Consider the following 21,370-nt stretch of genomic DNA (forward strand, 5'->3'; position numbering starts at 1 on the left):
AGCAGTTTTACAATAATCAGATAATGAATCTCACTGTTTATCACTTAAGTCATCTATGTTTTTTGTTCTGAAAACATTTCTTTTCCAAACCATACTAATCTATGCTCACTTAATTTATGGCAAACTGCGAGGAAGTGATTAATCGAATCGCTCAACATTATATCGCTTAAGTATCAATTGTTTTCTCTTTCACAATGAAATGGCAAAAAAAATCTTGATTTATAAATTAGCTTGCATTCTACAGCTTTCCACCTCTTAACTTGCAGAAGTGAATCACAGCAAATTTATTTATTTATTTATTTATTTACAAGACGGGCAATCACCCAGTTACAAAGAAATATAATTTAAAATAACATTTAATAATAACTCAATATATAATAATTATAGAATATACATATATCATACATTTATACATATATATATCGTAGAATAGAAATAAAGATAAAATAGAAATATTATATACACATAATTTACTTAATAGATGAAAAATACTTCAAAATATGTACTATAAAATATACTTTAAAAATAGAAACTTTACTCAATTAATAAATCTTAATATCACAAATGACCGGTAAGTTTTCCCTAGTACCAATCACCGCAAAATCAGCTATTTAACAAATGTTTCAACTCGATTATGTTGGTGTTGAATAAATCAAATATATCAGCGGGTAGATGATTAACTTGATCCGCAACTCTTGGAAAATAACTGAACTTACGATAACTAGTACTATGGCACACTTTAGAAAACACTTGTTTTTGTCTAGTACCGTTTGTTGGCACGTGAAAATTTAACAATGATAAAAGTTCAGGGCAGTTTATATTATTATTTAGAATTTTGAAAATAAAATTTAAGTCTGTGGCTTGTCTACGAAACTGTAAAGTACTCAAACCAGTAAATTCCATTACGTCATCGTACGGTACCTCTGTCATGGCTTTTGTCTCTCGATACCAGAGCAATCTTAGGAATCTTCTTTGAAGTGATTCAAGTTTGTTGACGTAAGTTTTATGATAAGGAGACCATAAAGCAGAGCAGTACTCAAGAATAGGTCGCACCATTACTTTGTAAAGGATAATTATGGTTCTGACATCTTTAAAGTTTCGAGTAGATCTAGATATAAAGCCAAGCATTTTATTTGCCTTTGTGACTATGGAGTTCATGTGGAGGTTGAATGAAAGGTTAGCACAGAACTGATCTGTGCTAAAATGATCAAGATCAATAAATTCTTATTTTCAAAATCATTAATTTAAAGGAAAACGAATTAATATAATCCTCCTTAACATTTTTTAAGATCTGGGCAAAAATATCATTCCAAACATGCAAATGTTCTAAAATTAATTTTGATATTAAGTAATGCCTATTTTTACAGGTTGGCGTTACGTCTAACTACCTAATTAGGTATCGTGGACGAAGGCTACTAGCAAACATACTTAACTAATAAATTGTCATAATAACCATTAAATAAAATCCAAGGTCTAGACAGGGAATCGAACCCAGTTACCCATAATACTTATTAATTTTTCGAGCCCAATGTCGGCATTAATTTTATGATTACTTGCTAATTTTGCAATATCTTTATGCTAGTAGAGAGAGGTTTCCAGAGTTTTAACAGAAATGAATATTTATTGCTTAGCATATGGAATGGAAATAAAAAAAAATCACATTCTTTGTAAGTAAATATGATGTAGTAAACTAAATAATTTTTTTTTGTTTTTAAAGTGTAACAACTTTTCAATAACATCATATTACTGGCCTCCCAAAACCTGAATTAAAAACTGTCCGGTAGGACAGTTGTATAATAGATTTTGAGAAAAAAGTTGCTGAAAATGAACAAAAACAGCATTTTCAGAAATCTAAAATTAATTCTACCATTTTCTTTAAATTAGTGTTGTGTCCTAACTTTGCTTTAGGCAATTTATCTTTTACACATTCAGCTACATTTAATTTAGAGGTAATTATTAATCCTAAACATTAAAATTCGTTTACAATTTCTGTACTTTTTCCTTGACAATACCATTTATCATTTTTTGCAATCTTACCTCCATTTTTGAAAAGATAATTATCATTTTGTTCGTTTTCAAGTTCTATAGAGTGACACACTCATTTAATGACTTAATCATTAATTACAATGACTTAGGATACGAAGCAAGGAGCACTTTGTCGTCTGCGTAACCAAGGACTTTTATTCTAATGAACATATCAGTGCATTACCTCCATTCAAACTCTCCTATCATTGACTTACATGAGAATAAATTTACTCGAGTTTCAAAATAAAGTTATGGTAAGTATACTTGGTAAAAGGCTTGCGATGACTACGTCCAATTAGCCCTAAGCCAATGTTTTTGAATTTCTGTCAAATAAGAGGAAAATATTCCTGGGCTTTCCATTTCAAGCAAAAAAGAACTGCTTTTGAGAAATCAAGAAAAACTATATATACGCGAGAACTAACCATTAAAAGGCCTACAACAATTATGGATTAGGAATTTTTAAAATCTGGAGTGAACGCCGCACTACTTTCTAATATTTTTTTGGCGGGCGCAACGACTACGACGGTCATTAGCGCCCTAAATCTAGTTTCCTTCTTGATCTAGAGCCACTCTAGCTGGATGGCACTGGCTATTATCCTATGCTTCTATCTGCAGAACCATTTCCAGCATGGATAATATTATAATTAGTAGTAGTAGTAATAATTGCCTATTTTTTCAGGCAGGCTTTACGTCTAACTACCAATTAGGTATCGTGGACGGAGGAGACTAGCAAATATACTTTACTGTAAATTTCTTTTATTAACCATTAAGTAAAATCCAAGGCCTAAGCTGTAAATTTCTTTTATTAACCATTAAGTAAAATCCAAGGCCTAAGCTTCACAGGTTTCACCTCTAACCGCTCGGCTACCGTGGCGCCAAAATTATTGGTGTTAGGATCTTTTCCCAACATGTTCTATCGTTCAATTAACAATAATTACTGTTGTAACTATTTTGTTTTTATTTAAAATTTTAAGGCGCGTTAACATCTTGATGTCTTTGGCTTGGCGCCGAGGGCCTTTTTCCAATGCACTACCGGCCAGACCTCTCTCGTTACAGATAAAACTGTTCATCACTAGACAGTGAGCTGTGAAAAGCTTCTTCGAAGAGAGAAATCTTGAGGACAACAGCTGGATTCGAACCCGAGGTGTCCGCGTTGGGATCCAGAATTGGGTTAACCGTTGAGCCCCTACCCTCTTAAAAAAAATTATTTCCACTAAATTACAAAATGGAAAAATTTATTTTTTACTTTTTTCTCAAATTATATTATAATAAGATGGCTAATCGCCACATTTACATTTGTTTATACGTAGTATGTGGAGGCAGTTGTTATTGTAGAAGTACATACTATACTAGTACATGTAATCAGTCTGCTAAAGGCATGAAATTATTTCTTTTCTTGTCATAATGTAATAATACAATTGGATAGTTTCTTATTTTTACTTTTTTTTTCTTTTTAGTTCAACCGAATCACTGATTTCAAAACTACGGAGGTTACCGCGAAAGAAACACCTAATTATACCTATAGCTTACAAAATAAAAATAAACAAAAAGTGGTAGGGGAATTTCTAGCTAGTTGTACCTACCTGTTGGTGCCTTTCAAACGGTATAGTCGTCAGTAATCGCCAGGAACTGCCGCTGACAACAGGTTAGATTAAATACAATTTTTATACTTGTATTAATCTAAAATTTTTTTTTCCACGATCTTTTTAGTTTTTTTCCTTTTATCTGGTAACTGTAGCACTAACTGACAGCCCTTATTGGGTTAAGATGTTAATTTGAGCGTTGTTGATGACGTTATTGTTGAGATTATTTGTTTGGGTCGAAACGTTCATGTAAAAAGAACGAAGTTAAAAATCCATTGGTCTTCTTTTTATCAATATTTTTCATTGTTGTTCATTAACTCATGTTTTTTTTCAATTAATTTCAATTATAAACTATCGCCACATAATTTTAATGAATACAAATATAAGTAATAAAACTATTAGTAAACAAATTAAACAACCGCAAACAATTCACTTAAAATTTAAAATTAATCAAACATGTGAACTTAACTTTTAAATAGCTTTTATAATTTTTGCTTTAATTAACTCATACTTTATTTACTAGTAAGGAAAGTTATTGTAATCTTGCAAATTTTCAATTTTTTTGGAAATTTATAGGAAATATCCACTGATTTCGAAAAACAAGTTTTTAACATATTCATTGATTTGGATGCCTACGCCCATACTCAAAAACGAAAGAAAAATCTTTGGAAGTTGCAATTCAGTATTTCATTTCGATAACACCAAAATTAAAACTATTTTGGCGTACCAATTATTTATGTGTAGTTCTACCACTTTCATTTAGTTTTTTTTTTTTTTTTTTTTTTTTTTATAAAAATTCAAATTAGGGCACTTCTGGATGAGGGTAGTATAGGTTCAAAGTGATATTTTTGTATATTTCACAGTTTTGCCAACAATGTAATAATAATAACCGAATTTCAAGAAATTGGCCGAACTGGAGTACTGCTTAATGAATGAATGGATTTTTCAATATTTTATTTTGGGATTATTTTTTTTAATGACTCCTATGATTTTATTTAAACCTGCTGCACTATTTATTTAAATCCTAGATCCTTAACTATTTATAACTTTATTTCCAGAAAATTTTGATTAAGAGTTCCTCTGTTTAACTAGTAGATCACCTCGGAAGTGCCACGTTACTGAAATGTACTCTTGTATGTACTGGTAGGGGCCATTAAATATTTGTCTAAAATCTTCCGGAAGTACATTGCTCAATAGATAGTTTATTTTTATTTTATTATTATTATTATTTTTCAAATTCGCTCCTAGAGTTTTGTGTAAACTTCGTACATATATTACTTACTCATAGATTTATAATTAATTCGATCATTTTTCTAGAAAGATTCATTGTAGGGAGGTTTTCGGTGATGGTTGTGATAGACTTCTCTGTAGTTACATTACAGTGCAAAGTACGGTTATACTGACTGCTCAATGTTGACAATGAGTAAACACAACACAAATATTCTGTGTTTAAATAAAGTTTTTGTGAGTTACAACCTTGTGAGTAGTTGTAAGAGTAAATCATGAGAGTCACACAGTAGTTTTTTCAATTATCTTTATTGTTTCTTAGCATTAATTGGTGGTAATTCTGGAATTAAGGTTGAATTTGAAATGAAATTGGTAGAATTACATTTAAAAAAAAAAAGCACGGTCAGAAATGCAATACTATTATGGTATAAATGATGACTGCAGCAAAAAAATAGGAGTAAGGCATTCCACTTCAAGTGAGCTGATTGGACAGTATAAAGATTAGTATTCAATTTGTTTAATTGTTTGATTACTTATGTGATTTATGGTAGAATTATTGACTTTTATTATTATAATGTTTATCATAAAATAATAATTTCGTGCACCTTTTTCGTGTGGCTTTTTCTAGATTAGATTAGATTAGACTAGGGTGGCCTCAAGGCCTATGCCACCGCGACCCCTTTGGATCTATTGTGGCTCCCATCACTCTAAAGCTCCAGATCTGTCCTTTTAATCAGACTCTTGATGCTGGAGAGCGGCTCTTGGGTAAAGCTCACAGGCCTTGGTTTTTTTCCTCCCCGAGAAGTAACATTCTTAGCCAGGCAAGCCCCTCACACTGACACAACACGTGCAGTGCCGTTTCCTCCACTTCCTGACAGAACCTGCAAAAGCTATCATCTGCCAGGCCCATGCGATTCATGTGCTTGCTGAGTCTGCAGTGGCCAGTTAATAGTTCTACAATTATCCTTATAGCCCCACGGCCTTGTTGGTGGATTAATTCTGCAGTCAGCCTCGGTGAATAACCTTTTCCCAGTGATGGCAAGCCACCACTCTTGAGACCTATTAACCATAAGTTAATGGCGGCAGACTTCAGTGGCTTTTTCTAACATGAGGAACAAGTGATAAAATTGATTTTTAATCGTAGCAAATTTATGAAATTTCGAAGAATTTTACAAAACCGTTAGCTTCATCGAATATTCTTATTTAAGCCATCTTTTAACAACTTTAACTTTTAACGAGAGTACACTATCCCCAGGCTGGCCGTGCACTAAAAAAAAAGCTCTGGGAGACAAAAACCTCAGATGTTGACAAGTCTTAAATCATAATATAAAAATAACTCCATATTTTACCAGAAGACAAGTTAGTTATTATATACTATCAGTTCCAAACCTATACCTGTTCTTCACACTCGGAATTACAAATCTCTGTTGATATTTGAAATAAAAACAAGCCTGTTCAGGCTCGCGTATCTTTTATTTCCTTTATTTATTCAAGTTTCATGTTCCTAAGAAATTGTTTTGCATCGAACTGGTCGAACTTCAGTCCAAATTGTCGAATTATTAATATTTACAAACAATTTATTGGGCATAAAAATCTTTAGGAAAAGAGGCTTCTAAAAACTATATATTCTTCTCTTTTTTGTTAATAAATTAATATAATTTGATAAATTCGAAGTTATTTCGACGAGAAGTGGTCAATAGATAAGATAGAGTGCGAGAAATGGATGAAGTTCGCCCAAATCTACTATCTCTGCTAATCTTTAAGTAGATATGATAGCGATAGATACTTAAGATTATACCTAAAGTGACTGGACGAATTTGCCTCAGAGTGTATTATTTTGATTTTGTTTTTAATCTCAATTGGCTTCGCTGATATTCTCAAAGCTTTTTTTTTTTCTTTTTTTTTTGTAAAGCATGTTTATCTAAAAATTGAAATGATGGAAACACTCGTATGTTCACTTATGTTTTAAATTTAAGGGGTAGTAAGACACGAACTTAGTATCTCCGCGAGAGAGCCCTATGCAAAACCTGAGCTATTCAATTGCTTTATAAAAATGTATTTATTAAAATAACGATGGACAAAGCGAGATACACTAAATGCGGACTACATAGATAAATAAATGAAATTTTTTAACTAAATAAGTAATTTCACTGGCAAGCCGAGTCCTGTTATTCTCATTCATCCCATCCATCCCTCTACTATATACAACTATTTACATAAACTACAACTAATGGATGGATCAGTACTCTATATTCCTGCCATCCTTATAGCTTAACCGAAATTAAAATCACGTAATCCTTCTCTAATCATTTTCTTCCATTCATTCTAATCGGCTATAACTTTTAAATACATTCATATTTCATTGCTAGCTCTGCTACAGATTTAAGCACATAGATGTTGGTGGAGAATATTATGTCTTCGTAGCGAAATGGTGCATCTAAATACCTGTATATATCGTCAAACATTCGTTTCCTTTCTACCACATAACGTGGACATATCATTATTACATGCTTGAAATCCTCCTCCTCATTGCAATCTACGCAAAGAGGAGAGGACCTTTTGTTGATCCTGTGTAGATACGATCGGAACACCGCGGGGTTCGCTCTCAGCCTGCTTATTGTCGGTAACAACCCATTTATAGAATTGATTTTGTATTTATTTGTCCTAAAGGGAAGAGATTAGCTGTACGGTTAGCGTATTCGATTCCCACGCGAAGATCCAGGGTTCGAATCCAGCTGCTGGCCCTTAAATTTTCTCTTCTTAGGAGATTCCTACGACTTTACTGTCCTTGATGGACAGTATTGCCTGAATCGAGAGAACACTGTCCGGAGGCCGGCAGTGCGTTGAAGAAAGCTCCGTACACCCAATAACCTCAGATGTTGATGCGCCTTAAATCATTAAAACAAATATTTAAACAAAAGAACTGAATATTAACCGAGGTTATGTTAGAAATAGCTTGAAAAGATCAGCCTACTATAGGCAAAATTCATTGCCTGCAAAGGCATTTTCATCACAGGCTGTTTCGCCGGATTTAATTTCTAGGTTAATCATTTATTGTTTTTGTTTTGTTTGTATTTAGTTTGTTTATTGGGTTAGTATATAGATCGGAAGTGATGTACGCAACAGCTATTTCCATAAATTATTATTATTATTTTGTTAATTAATTACAAATCCATCGTGTCATTATAAACGTATTTTTATGTTTATAATGATAAAATGTTTCATTATAATTTATTTGTTATGTTGTCCAGTTGCCTTCGGTAATTATCTAAGGTGGCAAATATAATTAGCTGATCATTGTTAATTTCGCAGTAAAATCAAGGTCAACAGACTCTTAATGACTAATTATTATCATTATTATTATTATTATTATTGTTAGAAAGCTTGCTTACAGTCTTAAACATATGATTAATTGCTCTAACATTCAACATCAATGAAACGCGATTCAAACTACTCGTACTTTAGGGGTTCATCCTTGGTCTGAAAAGTTGACTACATATTCTGTGTGACATATAATTTGCCTTACGTTAGTTATTGTATTGTACTGGAATTTTCATCTGTAATACATCAACTGTAATTTATAAAATGACTAAATATTTAATTGTAAATATTTTAATTACTCAAAAAAATTAATAATATAAAATAAAAAATTAATAATATAAAATAATTTGTTTTTACAAGTATCGATTTAACAAATCGATACAATTTGTAATTTATTTACTCCAATGATTTATTTGGCTAGACCGTTCATGAAATGATTCCAATTAAATAACATTCGTGTTTTTTTCATTAACTTTAATTAGATTTGATAATTCTTGTCTTGTTTCTTGAAATGTATATATTTTTAGTGTGTAACTTTGAATTTTGCTGTAATAGCTACAATTTTTTGTTGTAATCTCTCAACAGATTTTCTTGCATTAATACTTAATATCAAGTAAATTATTAGTTTGTTTATCCCCAATCTATTATTATTATTAATAAGTATAACATTAATTTAGATGATTAGTTGCATTTTCAAATTTAAATTCCCAATTAAAATGATAAGTCGGTCTTAGGGTATTTCTTTTATAATTAGGTAAGTTGTATACTTCTTTTGCTGCTAAGAAAAGAATTATTTTTCCTTTCAAGGGAATGAAGTGAATTTAATTCAAAACTAGAGTTGAAAGAAAAAATGCTATGTCAATTACTTTTACCATTTTAACGATTCTTCTAGATATTTCTCCTGAATATATAGAATAGTTGTATTCTTGGTTGATACGAGAGGTCTTTATAATAAAAGAACATTATGTATTAGCACTTAGTAATAGTATTACTGTATCTCTATTAGAATGTGAACGATATGAAGGGAAGGTTATACGAGGTGTGGCTATTAAATAACGAGACTATCGCTGTAAAACATTTTATTTTAAATTTATACATATTTAGTTATTATCACCTTCAATATTCACTCCTCCCCTATCCCTACAACGCTCCATGCGAATTTACCATTGTACGAAACCGTGCTGGAAGTCTTTTTCTGTGTGCTCCTGCATGATGCGTGCCGCTTATTCTTTCACAGCTTCAACGGGACTGAACTCGTGTTCCTTTTAATGCAGATTTGACTTTGGGGAACAGATAAAAGTCACATGGGGCCAGGTCAGGCGAATAAGGCGGATGGCCTAAAACTGGGATGTTGAACTTGTCTAGACACGTCTTGACAGACAATGCAGTGTCTTGATGGAGAACCCATGACTTGTTCTTCCACAAATCGGGTCGTTTTTTCCTTACTCTTTTAGGGGAGTTGAGCAAGCATCTCACGGTAGTAATGTTGATTAATCGACATTTTCATCCGTGTTGGACGTGGAAGGGCGACCTGGGCGGTCATCATCTCCGATGTCTTCTCGGCCATCTTGGAAACGCTTGAACCTCTCAAAAACTCGCGCACGTGATAAACATTCATCGCCATAAACTTCTTTTAATAAAAGATAAGTATCAGTAGCGGTTTTACCCAGTTTCATGTGAAATTTCACGACAATTCGTTGCTCTACTACATGTGTAGTCTCATGTTTTCGGCAAAACGAAACTAACACCTCTTACACAAACAACTGTTCCGGCCAGACAGATTTCTCTACAAACACGTGAGACGCTGCAATCGAAAGAGAAGGCTTTACACTGCACAGGTGTCGGTCGTCAGGATTTGGCACATGCATAGTTCTTCTGAAGCAGCATCAGTCTCTTTATTTAATAGCCACACCTCTTACTTCTTGCAACCATCAAAATTTGCTCAAAATAACACAATTAATGTCACTACATTAATACCATATTCGGCCATTAGTTTCTAAGTAGGTTATTTATGTAAGAGGCTGTATATTTTTAATGATTATTAATTAGACAAGTTTTAATTAATTCAAATTTCATTTTTTCTCTTTAGAAATCTCGTAATGCAGCTTAAAGATTTTCCATTTCGCGGTGGTGGATGCGAAGTCCCAAATGAAAGAAAAGAAGACGTTGCCAGCATCAGGAAATGGTTAAAACATCAGGCACATCTTCCACAAATTACAGGTATATCTTTTTTTTTATTTATTTTTATAATTGTTTTAATGGCAGCCTTAGTTTTTTTTGGATTCAGGATATAAAGTATAATTTCTTATGGGTTGGCTCCCTAAGAATCACGACCTGGCAGGCCGTCTTGGTATTATATCATTTGATACAGGCTCTCTGTAGCTTTCCTCGTATCTTCATTCGCTTACAGCCTCCCGGCTAAAAAAGATTTGATCATTTTATCCTGTCAGATGCCTTTATAAGTTCACCAAGCACACATTTTCTTTTTTCCTCTAGGACCTTCTCGCTTATTCGCCGCCCAGCAAATTCAGTGTTCTGTGAACTTTTACTATTTCTAAAATCTGAAAAATGGTTCCAGTAAATTGAATGCCTCAAAATTTGTGTCAGCCTCTCTTCTCCAGTATCTTTTAATAGTCTTTGCGGGGAATAAACAACGGAATCCTTTTGTTCTTCTTCTATTTATTTTTTTGTAAATAGATACAATTTTTTAGTCCTCCCAATTCTTGGACACCTATTTCTCCTTCTAAATCTGGTTAAATAATTGTAGGTGGACTTCTTAATAGTAATTATTAAGATTGTATTAAAAGGGCGGTTCCGCCAAAAATGGGAAGAGATGCATAGACATGCACTTTCCTGCCAATTGCCCCTTACTGCCAAAGAAATAGATTCAGCTTTAACCGGGTTTCAGGTATCTATTATTCTCTGCTTTAGTTCATCTACAGATGCAATCCCGACTTGATTCTGATACACCTAGATTTAGAAATGCTTTTAGATAAGCTCAAATAAGGAAAGAAAAAAGTTATGACTAATCACCTTGTTTTTCAGGTATCCCCAAAGGAAATAGTCCATAGGTGTCAAATCTGGTGAACGAGGTGGCCACTGAATCGCCCCCCGTGTCGATATAACACCATCAGGCATGTAAAGAGATATCTCGATAGGCAATTAGATGGGCATGTTCACGACACAGGGGGCGATTCAGTGGCCACCTCTCTCACCGTACTGGACACCTATGGACTATTTCCTTTGGGGACACCTGAAAAACAAGGTGATTATTCATAACTTTTTTCTTTCTTTCCTTATTTCTGCTTACCTAGAAGCATTTCTAAATCTAGGTGCATCAGAATCAAGCCGGAATTACAACTGTAGATGAACTAAAGCAGAGTATAATAGATACCTGTAAGTTGGTTAAAGCCGAATCTATTTCTTTGGCAGTTAGGGGCAATTGGCAGGAAAGAGCATGTCTATGCATCTCTTATGGTGGAGGCCATTTCGAGCATGATCTGTAATATTAATGAGGAGTAAAATTTATAATAAAATAGTACTTTTCTTCTTATTCAATCAAAAAACCGTTATAATATTATCATTTTGAAATTTCTTATAAGAATCATGTTTTCATTCATAACTTCTAAAATATCGCTCACAGAAAAAAACCGTTCAAGTAAATTTTTCTTTAAAAAAATAGAGGAATCTATTTCTTAAATAAAAACCGCACCTTCCCATTTGAAAAAATGAAGTTGGTGCCTGTATCTCGCTTCTGGAAGCACCGAACAAAATTTGCAAAGTAAATTTGGATTCCTAACAAAAAACTAAGGGAACACGTATTTTTTAGTTTTTTTCTAGCTATCTTAGTTTCCGAGAAAAAGTCGTTATATAGCTTGGGACACCCTGTATATATAATTCAATATTTTATATTACACTTTCGTGGAGTATTTATAAAATTTACGTTTAAATAAAATGAAAATATGTCTTTTGTGGCAACAGTGGGATATTTATTAATGCAACGTAATAATGCTTTAGAAAGTTCTCATCTAGTTCCGATGAAAAGTGGAATGCAATTTTACAAAATCGAAATAGTGAAAAGCGAGAATTTAAGCCACGTATTATTAACTATCAAAGTGTAATTGGTCGTTGTTCAGTGGTTTAGTATGTAAAGGGATAAGTAATCGTTCATTTTATTATTTTTTTTAGACTTTCGAGAAACACATTCAGTTATTTACATGAGATAATACTTTCATTTACATGATATAATTTTTTCGGTCGCCATCTTTCCTTTTAAAAATTGCACCAAATTTCTGAACGCCCACTTCGACCCAGCTCTCAAAGTGGGGCGTTGTGAGCTTCGCGTGAGCGAAAATAATGACGACCGCGATCGTCATGTGGAACGGCTGAAGGTACATTTTGATCGTTGTGAGCGCTTAGTGGAACGCACCCCTAGAAAGTTCGTTAAGATGACCAGATGCCATAATCTCCGATAGGGAAACATGATCTCCCGAAGACGAGAAATCTCATAGTAACCATAATACTATCAAGATGATCACCTTTTCTAATCATACTTACTCTTAGATTTGCCAATTAAAGTTTCCAATTTGGTTTCATCGGAAAATATTATGCAAAACTTACAATAGTTGATTAACTGGAGATCCTTCGTTCCACTTGGGCCTACAATTGGCCTCAGCTTCAAATACCGCTGCAGGTGTCCCTTTATTTGCACTCTTAAGTCCCTGTGGATTCCAGTCTAATGGCTGTTTCGGAAATTGTACATCAACTATTCTTGGGAAATAGCTACATTCTTACTCTCGGCTTCAACTATTTTGTTTTCGTGCTCTCAGTTTTGTTGGTTAAGTATTTATTTGTTTAAACTGAAACTACGTTTTTTTCAGAATTTATGCGTCGAATAAAAAATCAAAACTTAAACTAATTCAGATACATCAAAGTGAAAACAAAAACTATAAATACTTCACATAAAAATACTTTTAATTATTTTTTAATTAAAGTATTCATTATTTTAAATATGATTTATTACTATTTTTAAAAGTAGTTACAATCCGAGGCCACTGCCGCCTGCAGGTTTTCTTTTCAGTGTTCGGCCTTCGGATATTGTCCTCTCGTTGTTGCTGTTTAATGAACAAGGAAATAAATTTAAGATTTGGTGTGAACATACGTGAACCACTCCTACCGAAGTGAAGGCGTGATATATGAGACAAATTTAATGAACCACCACAGATGGTGGTGGCGAGAGCGGGAAATCAAAATTGAAATCTGCAATTATTTATGATTATCATTTGGTATAATAATTTCTTAAATTTATCCGCAGTTTTGCTAAATTAATTGTCTTATTAATAACTTTTATATTTCACAGTATACGGAAGCGCTAAACAGTCTTAATATCATTCGGCTTCAAAACCAAAAAATCCGGTTTATGTGTCCCTCAAATGTCTGAAATGCTGAAAATAAAGTAGTTTATTAAAGTGCAATCTTTTCTTATATTGTATTACTAGAATGCAATGAACAATTTAACCTATACTTCGCATATTATTCAGGCTGCACACAAAGGAAAAGTAGTTCGCCTGTTTGTCTTCCAACCCACCTTGAACTATAAGTAAATTCTTTCTTTTTAAAAGTTTCGAAAAACAGTAACACATTGATATTTTATTAATTTAGTGCTTCTCATTACCATAATCATTTAAAATAATTTATATACAGATCCCTAATTAGCAATTATAAACAAATCATTTTCACACATTTTTAATTTTTCTCGTAAGAATATTTTTCTGTATGATGAAGAACCGGTTTTATGAGTTCCTCAAAAGTTTCCTTTTACTGCCGCTAATCCTTTTTTAATGATGACGTTGTTCAAACTTAAGTTGTCCTTAGATACAACTTAATAATAGCTGATGAACAAATTTATGTTCTGTTTACATACGAGTAACCTTGAACAACTTCGCATTCACACATCTGGAACTAACCTTTGTTTTTATTTTATTTTCTTATTCATTTAAAAATGATATATTTTTCGTTACATTAGAATCTCAAATCAAAAAAATATGCAGTACTTGATGTTAGTAAACTGGTTTGCTTACGCCTGCTTATACGCCCATTGTTGTTCAAAATTAGAATACCCGAAACCTATAAACATTGGTTAGATCTAACGTAGATCTTAGGTCGCTGCTGTACATTATACAGGGTGTTCAGCATAAGACTATGGCAACTTCGGGAGGCGATTTTGGGCATCATTTGCAACAAAAAAATTCCATATAAACTATGGCTCGATTCGGCTCCGTTTTATAGATATTTTTAATTTTATGTTTTTTCAAGGTGTTACTACTTTTTAGCAAAACGTTGTCTATATTTCTCAAACTATTAAAGCTACAGCTATTTTAATAAGCTCATTAGAAAGAAGGTTAAATTTCCTTTTAAATAAGCTAATTTGTATTCCAAAATAATAATATTAAGTATTTTACTTTGTGGCCCAAACATAAGAAATAGCAAGTTTCTGAATTTTTCCAAAAACTTTGACTTCATTTTTCTCAAAAACATTTTATATGAAAAAACCGTGCACTATTCAGGAAAAACATCTACATACGGATCACCTTTCGAACGGTATACAATAATTAGGGTTATGTTAAAAATTGATACAGAAATCTGTTATTAATTGCAAAAAAGTAGGCCTCAAAACAGCGTCGGCATTATGAAAGGAATTCACCTACCATAAGAATATAACTGATCAGAATCATCAAATCCAGTACGTTTGTAAACGTGTAATTTAATAATTATTTTTTTTAAGAACTATATTCAAAAATATAAAATTTACATTATAAATAATAAAATAAAAAGAAGAAAAATGACTATGATGTTAAATGAGGGTTAGGTATCAATTTCAAAGGATTTTCGTTTAACGAGTTTAGATCTGTGTGTTATTCTGTAGTTAATTAAAGAAATATGCTAGATAATGTGAATAAATCATCATTTTGAACTACTCAATAAAATTTTGGAATTAACAGGTTGTAAAGAGCTAATGAATAAGCCGAACACAGGAGATTGTGGAGAGCTAATGAATAAGCCAAGAACTTATTACTCGCTACGATCCCCAAATTAAATAATAGTGGATGGAATACTTCACCGGACCGCCAGTACACCTCCACGATCGTCTTAGCGTTCGGACCACCCTATCAGGAAAACATTTAGAATACTCCCGCCTAGCTTCTCCACTATTCCCATCTAGGAAACCGTAGATGTATAACATATCGCGATATTTAATATTCGAATACGCTGGCATAATGATAGCAAAATGACAACTAAATATCTAATGAAAATGTAGACTCGTATTAAACTATGCCGACAATGTTTTGAGGCCTACTTTTTTGCAATTAATCACAGATTTCTGCATCAATTTTCAACATAACCCTAATTATTGTATACCGTTCGAAAGGTGATCGTATGTAGATGTTTTTCCTGAATAGTGCACGGTTTTTTTCATATAAAATGTTTTTGAGAAAAATGAAGTCAAAGTTTTTGGAAAAAATTAGAAACTTGCTATTTCTTATGTTTGGGCCACAAAGTAAAATACTTAATATTATTATTTTGGAATACAAATTAGCTTATTTAAAAGGAAATTTAACCTTCTTTCTAATGAGCTTATTAAAATAGCTGTAGCTTTAATAGTTTGAGAAATATAGACAACGTTTTGCTAAAAAATAGTAACACCTTGAAAAAACATAAAATTAAAAATATCTATAAAACAGAGCCGAATCGAGCCATAGTTTATATGGAATTTTTTGTTGCAAATGATGCCCAGAATCGCCTCCCGAAGTTACCGTAATCTTATGCTGAACACCCTGTAGAGTTCATTTGATATTTGCAGTTTATACAGCACCTGTAATATTTTGTTTGGATAAAATTTAAAGGAATTTAAGTATAATCTAGAGCTCACTTAAGTCTATAATTCAATGGCTGTGTTAAAGAATCCTGATATACGACCATTATTGCTGTCGAGGTACAAATGCTTTCCAATCTTCCCTGCCTTTGGTCCATCTACCGACTGTTCAATCTTAACCTCTTTTTTCGAGAAAGTCTTCCCTTGCTACATCATTCCAAGTAGTTTGTAGTCTCCACCTACCTCTTTGGCCCCTGCATTTGTCGCCTCATCGCAAAAGTTTTGATGTATTGCCTAGCGTCAATTCTCATCATATGCCCAAAACAGCCCAATCGTTCTCTCTCTAAGCAGTTCCTTCTCAGGTTAAACTGAGAAGAACTAATTGTTGCATTTCTAAACACTGCATTTTCGTGTTTTTTTTATATTTTCCCAATGCTTCAAAGAAACTCCCATTTTACTGCTTACAATTTGCTGTAATCTTTTGAGGTTTGAGGCTGCCGTACGTCAAAACTAGGATGAGTAGTTTTTTTTAATGCTATAGTTTTTCAATTTCCCTATTTTCTTTTTATTTATAGAAGCCTCTTTTCAAGGCATTAACGTTCTCTCGGCCGAAGATATTCTATCGTTGATTTCTTTTGTGATTCGTTTTGTAATTGAAGAGCTTGGTGCAAAAAGGAGTTATCTACAGTTTTTTAAAAATTTTAGTAGGGACAAAAAACTAAATATGCTTTAATATGTATTCCTTATGTTGTGTCTGCTGTAAGGATTAGTTAATATATTGTGATGGGGGTCATTTGGGGCTCAATTTGAACTTTCTAGGGCATTTTTTAAGCTTGCTATAAGCAAAAGTTATTTTGCAGCTAACTCTTTTTTTGCACCAAAATCATAATTTTCAGTAAAACTTGAGTACATATTAAGTACTTTAGTCAACAGATTTCTTGTTTTTGAGCTTTTAAGCGGCATTTTGTGTCTTGTCGAAGCGAATGTTAGATATATTATTATGCCTGTCAAAAAGAAAATTAATAATATCTACCTAATATAAACATTAAATAAGCCTAATATAAAATTTTTTGTTTGATTGATGGCGTCATCTTATCTGTTTGGAGCAAAAGAAATTTATCTGCAGCAGAAAACTCATTTTTGCTCCAAATCTAACCTAGGTTAGAGAATAAGTAATAATAAACGAGTCTGCTTAAAGACTCGTTTATGCACCTAAAGATGTAGAATTGAACATACAATAGGGGGGCGCCACTAAACACATTTTCTGAAAAAAAAATATAGATAACTCCTTTTTTGTACCAAGCTCTTCAATTGATGCTTGCCCCAGATAATTACGTATAGTTGGCCACACATATTTTACTTGAGGTTATAAAACCTCATGTTTTCATGGATAATAACTCCCATACTTGAAGTGCACAGCCTTCTTGTGTTTTATTTATATATTTATTTAAAAACATTAATCGTCAAGCCCAATAATTTGTAATATTCAGTCATATCTCTTGTAAAGTATCTCAACCGGAGTTCCTCTTTGCTCAATAGATTGTTAGTTTTTTACTGACATGGCTCTTTGGTTTTCTGTAAACTTCGCATATTTTTACATTAACGTTTTACACTTTTCTTTTTTAGTTATTTATATTTTTTTTAAAGAAAAATTCGTTTAGGACAATTCATGGAAAGGCTCCTCTAAAAGTTGTCATTTTAAAGTAATTTTCCTTTTTTCTAACTGCATAATATTGGTTAAAAAAAGGTGTCTGAGAGAAAGTATAAGTTGTAACTTTGAGATTAGCAGTAAGGGAGAGCCACTCCAGAGTAATTTTTTAAATCCATTCATTTCGAAAATGGCGCTGAGCTAATCTCCCCACTATCAAAATGCTAAAACTGACTCCAGCTTACATAAGTTATATAACTGAATTATTGTATCATTAACTGACCTGATTTCTGTGTGTGAAACAAAACCAATTATAATTATTCAAGTTAACATCATTTCCCAAGACTTGCTGCTGAACATTTTTCAATAGTTAGTGCTATGAATGAGTAGTCATATAAATGTATATGTTGTAACTGGGCAATATTTTTTATCATAACACATACTATTGTGTTAGTGAGTATTAAATACGTTTCTATAAAATATGTTGTGTTCAAACGAAAGAATATAACTTGATTCTTATAATTCATAATTTATTTAAAGAACGTTATGATGTTACGATCGAAGCGAATCAGTTGGATTTATACGTACGTAGAAAACCATAAATTTTTAATGGGGTTTACTTCCGAAGACTGCGGAAGATGATAAATAGTTTCCAGGCATTATAAAGCAGCAACTCCCTTCGGTTTTTTAGTATGTATACATAAGTATGTGCTTTCGAGTCCCAATTTAGGAGCATATTGTCCGGAGTATGTCCACGTAAACTTTCAGCGTTAAGAGTTCCGTCGATGATGACAAGTTCTTCTGCCACCCCATGACTCTACAGTTTATCTCTTTTTTTAACTTCTTTATTATTTTCTTCTCCAGGGGTGGATGCTGGTCTAGTGGTCAAGAGCGTGGCTTTGTAAATGGGAGATCTCCAGTTCGAATCCCGCGTATGACTACTTTTTATTCGTTAGAAAAAATTATTTATAGTAAAGTATGAGTTTCCGCCCCCGTCCACGACACCTAATTGGTAGTTGGAAGTTATGCTCCGCCTGAAAAATTACTTTATTTTTATTTTATACTTTATGTCTTCTCCAAACGAACTTCCGGCCATCTCCTAAAAATATTGAATTTGCTTTCATCAGAAAAGATTAAATTTTACCAAAAAAATCGAAAATTGAGCGAAATCCAGTCTCTTCACCCTGATTGATTTCACTAATGAATGGTTTCTTCGTTGCAATTCTATCTTTGTAGCCTGCTGCATATAGCCAATTGCAAATGGTCTGTGGCGTAAGCTAGAGTCTCTGAAGTTGACACGAGGTTTTCCGAGTGAGTTTGCGTGCACTTATCAAACGAGTTATTGGAAACTTGGCGCACTAGTTTGTGCGTTTTTCTTGCAGGAACTTTTCGTGGCCTTCTCCCGAACGTTTTGCGATATCTATGGAACTTAGTTATTTTAAACTTTGTAATTACAGGGCGGTCGCATTTAAGTTCCTCTCCTCTCTGGCGACTTTCGCCCCATCTCAATCAATTGTTAACAAGGACTAATATTTATTCCAAAACGTGCTTCCTTATATTTAAAAATTTTTTGGTGAAACCCTAAATATGTATAATAGGTGGTGGTTAGTTTATAAGAAGTTGACCACCTTTAAAATTTTCAATTAGTTATAATTAGTTAATTATATGCTTATTTTTTCAGGCTTACAATTAGGTATCGCGGACACAAGCGACTAGCGAACATACTTTACCTTATATCCCAAAATACAATAGTTTCAACATTCGCTGACGATGTTTCTATTCTTTCATCCCACTCCGATCCGGTCCAAGCCAGCCAGAACATTCAAAGCCATTTAAATTTTCTCGAAACCTGGTTCAGAAAATGGAAAATAAACATTAATGGGCAAAAATCAGTGTACATTACTTTTACTTTACGAAAATCTGCGAGTCCACCAGTTTAACTGAACGGTGTAACGATTCCTCCAGCTGACGCAGTACCATACTTAGGACTGTACATTGGACAAGAGACTCACGTGGAACCCACATACTCGACTGAAACGACAAGAAGTGAACAGACGCTAGAAGCTACTCACTAGACTACTTGACCATAGATCCAAACTCAACTTGAATCACAAACTGACAATTTACAAAACACTGTAAAGACCCAAATGGACATACGGAGCAGAAGTGGGGGGCTCAACCCAAACCCTCTAACTCCAAACGCCTGCAGACACTACAGTCTAAAATCCTACGGAAAATGTTTAATGCTCCATACTACATTACTTACCTTACCATACACACTGACCTTCACATCCCTTTCGTCGCTGACCTAATAAAGTCTCGCTACTGCAACTTTCACAGCCTCCTAGCTCTCCACCCTAATCCTCTTGTACAACAATTCTCCCCTCCTCAACTTCCAGACTATTCTGCTCGTCGTTTGAACCGGAAATGGCCTAGGGACCATAGGAGTGCAATCCACTGATAAAGAGTTTCACCAATGGGTGATTGCTCTTACATGACATTCATGTCAACTTAACCTGTACGATCAAATTTACTTGATGCAACATTTGTTGTAGTTGTAAATATGGCTAATTTAGTGACAAAAAACTTTACTGTAAAGTTCTCATATTAAACATTTAAATAAAATCCAAGGCCTATACCGGGAATCGAACCCAGTACCACAATACATATTAGCTTTAAAGGTCTCGCCTCTAACCGCTCGGTTACCGTGGCGCTTTACTAATTATATGTTTGATGCATTTTTTTAAAACTCTTCTTGGAAATCAGTGGAATCTTAATTTCCTACCGTTTAGTCTTCGTTCTCAAAGATTCTATCACTTATATGGCAGGAAAAAATTAGTAGAAAATTCATTTTTGTGAAGCCACCTAGTACTGTCAGAATTAAAGGCCATTTTAGAGTGCTGTTTCATTGTACATTGTACCTTTATGTTGAGTTAGGCTTGCCAAACATAGACCATCTCGTAAAAAACATTTTTCATGTCATCATGGGTGATAAATGGGTTCGTTTCCGCTGGAAATTTCATCTACGCAAATTTGTACGATTGTTCATAAATTTCAGAACGAATGATAGCGTTTTATCTCAGCAATTAGTTTTTCATTTATTTTTTATTTTTTAATGAAATCTTTAAAAAACAGTTAAACTGATGCTAATTACAAGTTTAGCTCAGCGTAAATAATGATAATTAAATTAAATAGACCATTCTGTACCTGTTGTGTGCCAGCGTTAATTGCTCGAATGTTTAACGACTCGTACAACTTTGTGAATTGATAATTTAATAATATTATTCAATCGCCATTTAAGAAGGTAATTAGCAAAATAGTGACTCTATAATTCAATGCTTCCATCTTTATTAAGGTTGTTCAAGTTGTTTAGGAGGTAATCGTCAAAACTGTGCGCGTACTGATGTATAAAAAAATCCAACTTTCAATTTTGGATCTTGTTTTAAAAATTTAAGATAAAAAAAAAGAAAAAATTCCGAATTTGTTGAAAAATGTTGTCAGAAATGTTCTTCATTTTTTTAAGTATTTATTTGTATTTTATTTATTTTTTTAAGCAAGATCGCGCGTAAACGTGGAATACGATTTTCTCGAATGAAAAGTTATTCGATTCGAAATTTGATGTACACATATCGATGATATACGAGGGTCATTCAATAAGTTACGAGACAAATTATTATTGCTCAAAAACGGTTT

The 21,370-nt window shown here is 33.1% G+C and overlaps 1 protein-coding gene across 2 annotated transcripts in view; it reads left to right on the forward strand.

Annotated features, from left to right (window-relative positions):
* The window catches only part of LOC141449597 (alpha-tocopherol transfer protein-like), an 88,407-nt gene that overhangs the window by 18,403 nt on the left and 48,634 nt on the right, over window positions 1-21,370 (forward strand). The window contains exons 4-5 of one of the 2 annotated variants that reach the window (XM_074119157.1): window positions 3,483-3,670; window positions 10,246-10,376. In XM_074119157.1, the coding sequence (XP_073975258.1) occupies window positions 10,256-10,376 (121 nt within the window). In that variant the 5' untranslated portion in view covers window positions 3,483-3,670; window positions 10,246-10,255. The remainder of the gene's footprint in view (window positions 1-3,482; window positions 3,671-10,245; window positions 10,377-21,370) is intronic. The other variant, XM_074119158.1, reaches the window with a different exon arrangement.

Source organism: Rhodnius prolixus, unplaced genomic scaffold (genome assembly GCF_049639745.1).
Source record: "Rhodnius prolixus isolate KJV_2025 unplaced genomic scaffold, Rpr scaffold_2, whole genome shotgun sequence".
NCBI lineage: Eukaryota > Metazoa > Arthropoda > Insecta > Hemiptera > Reduviidae > Rhodnius > Rhodnius prolixus.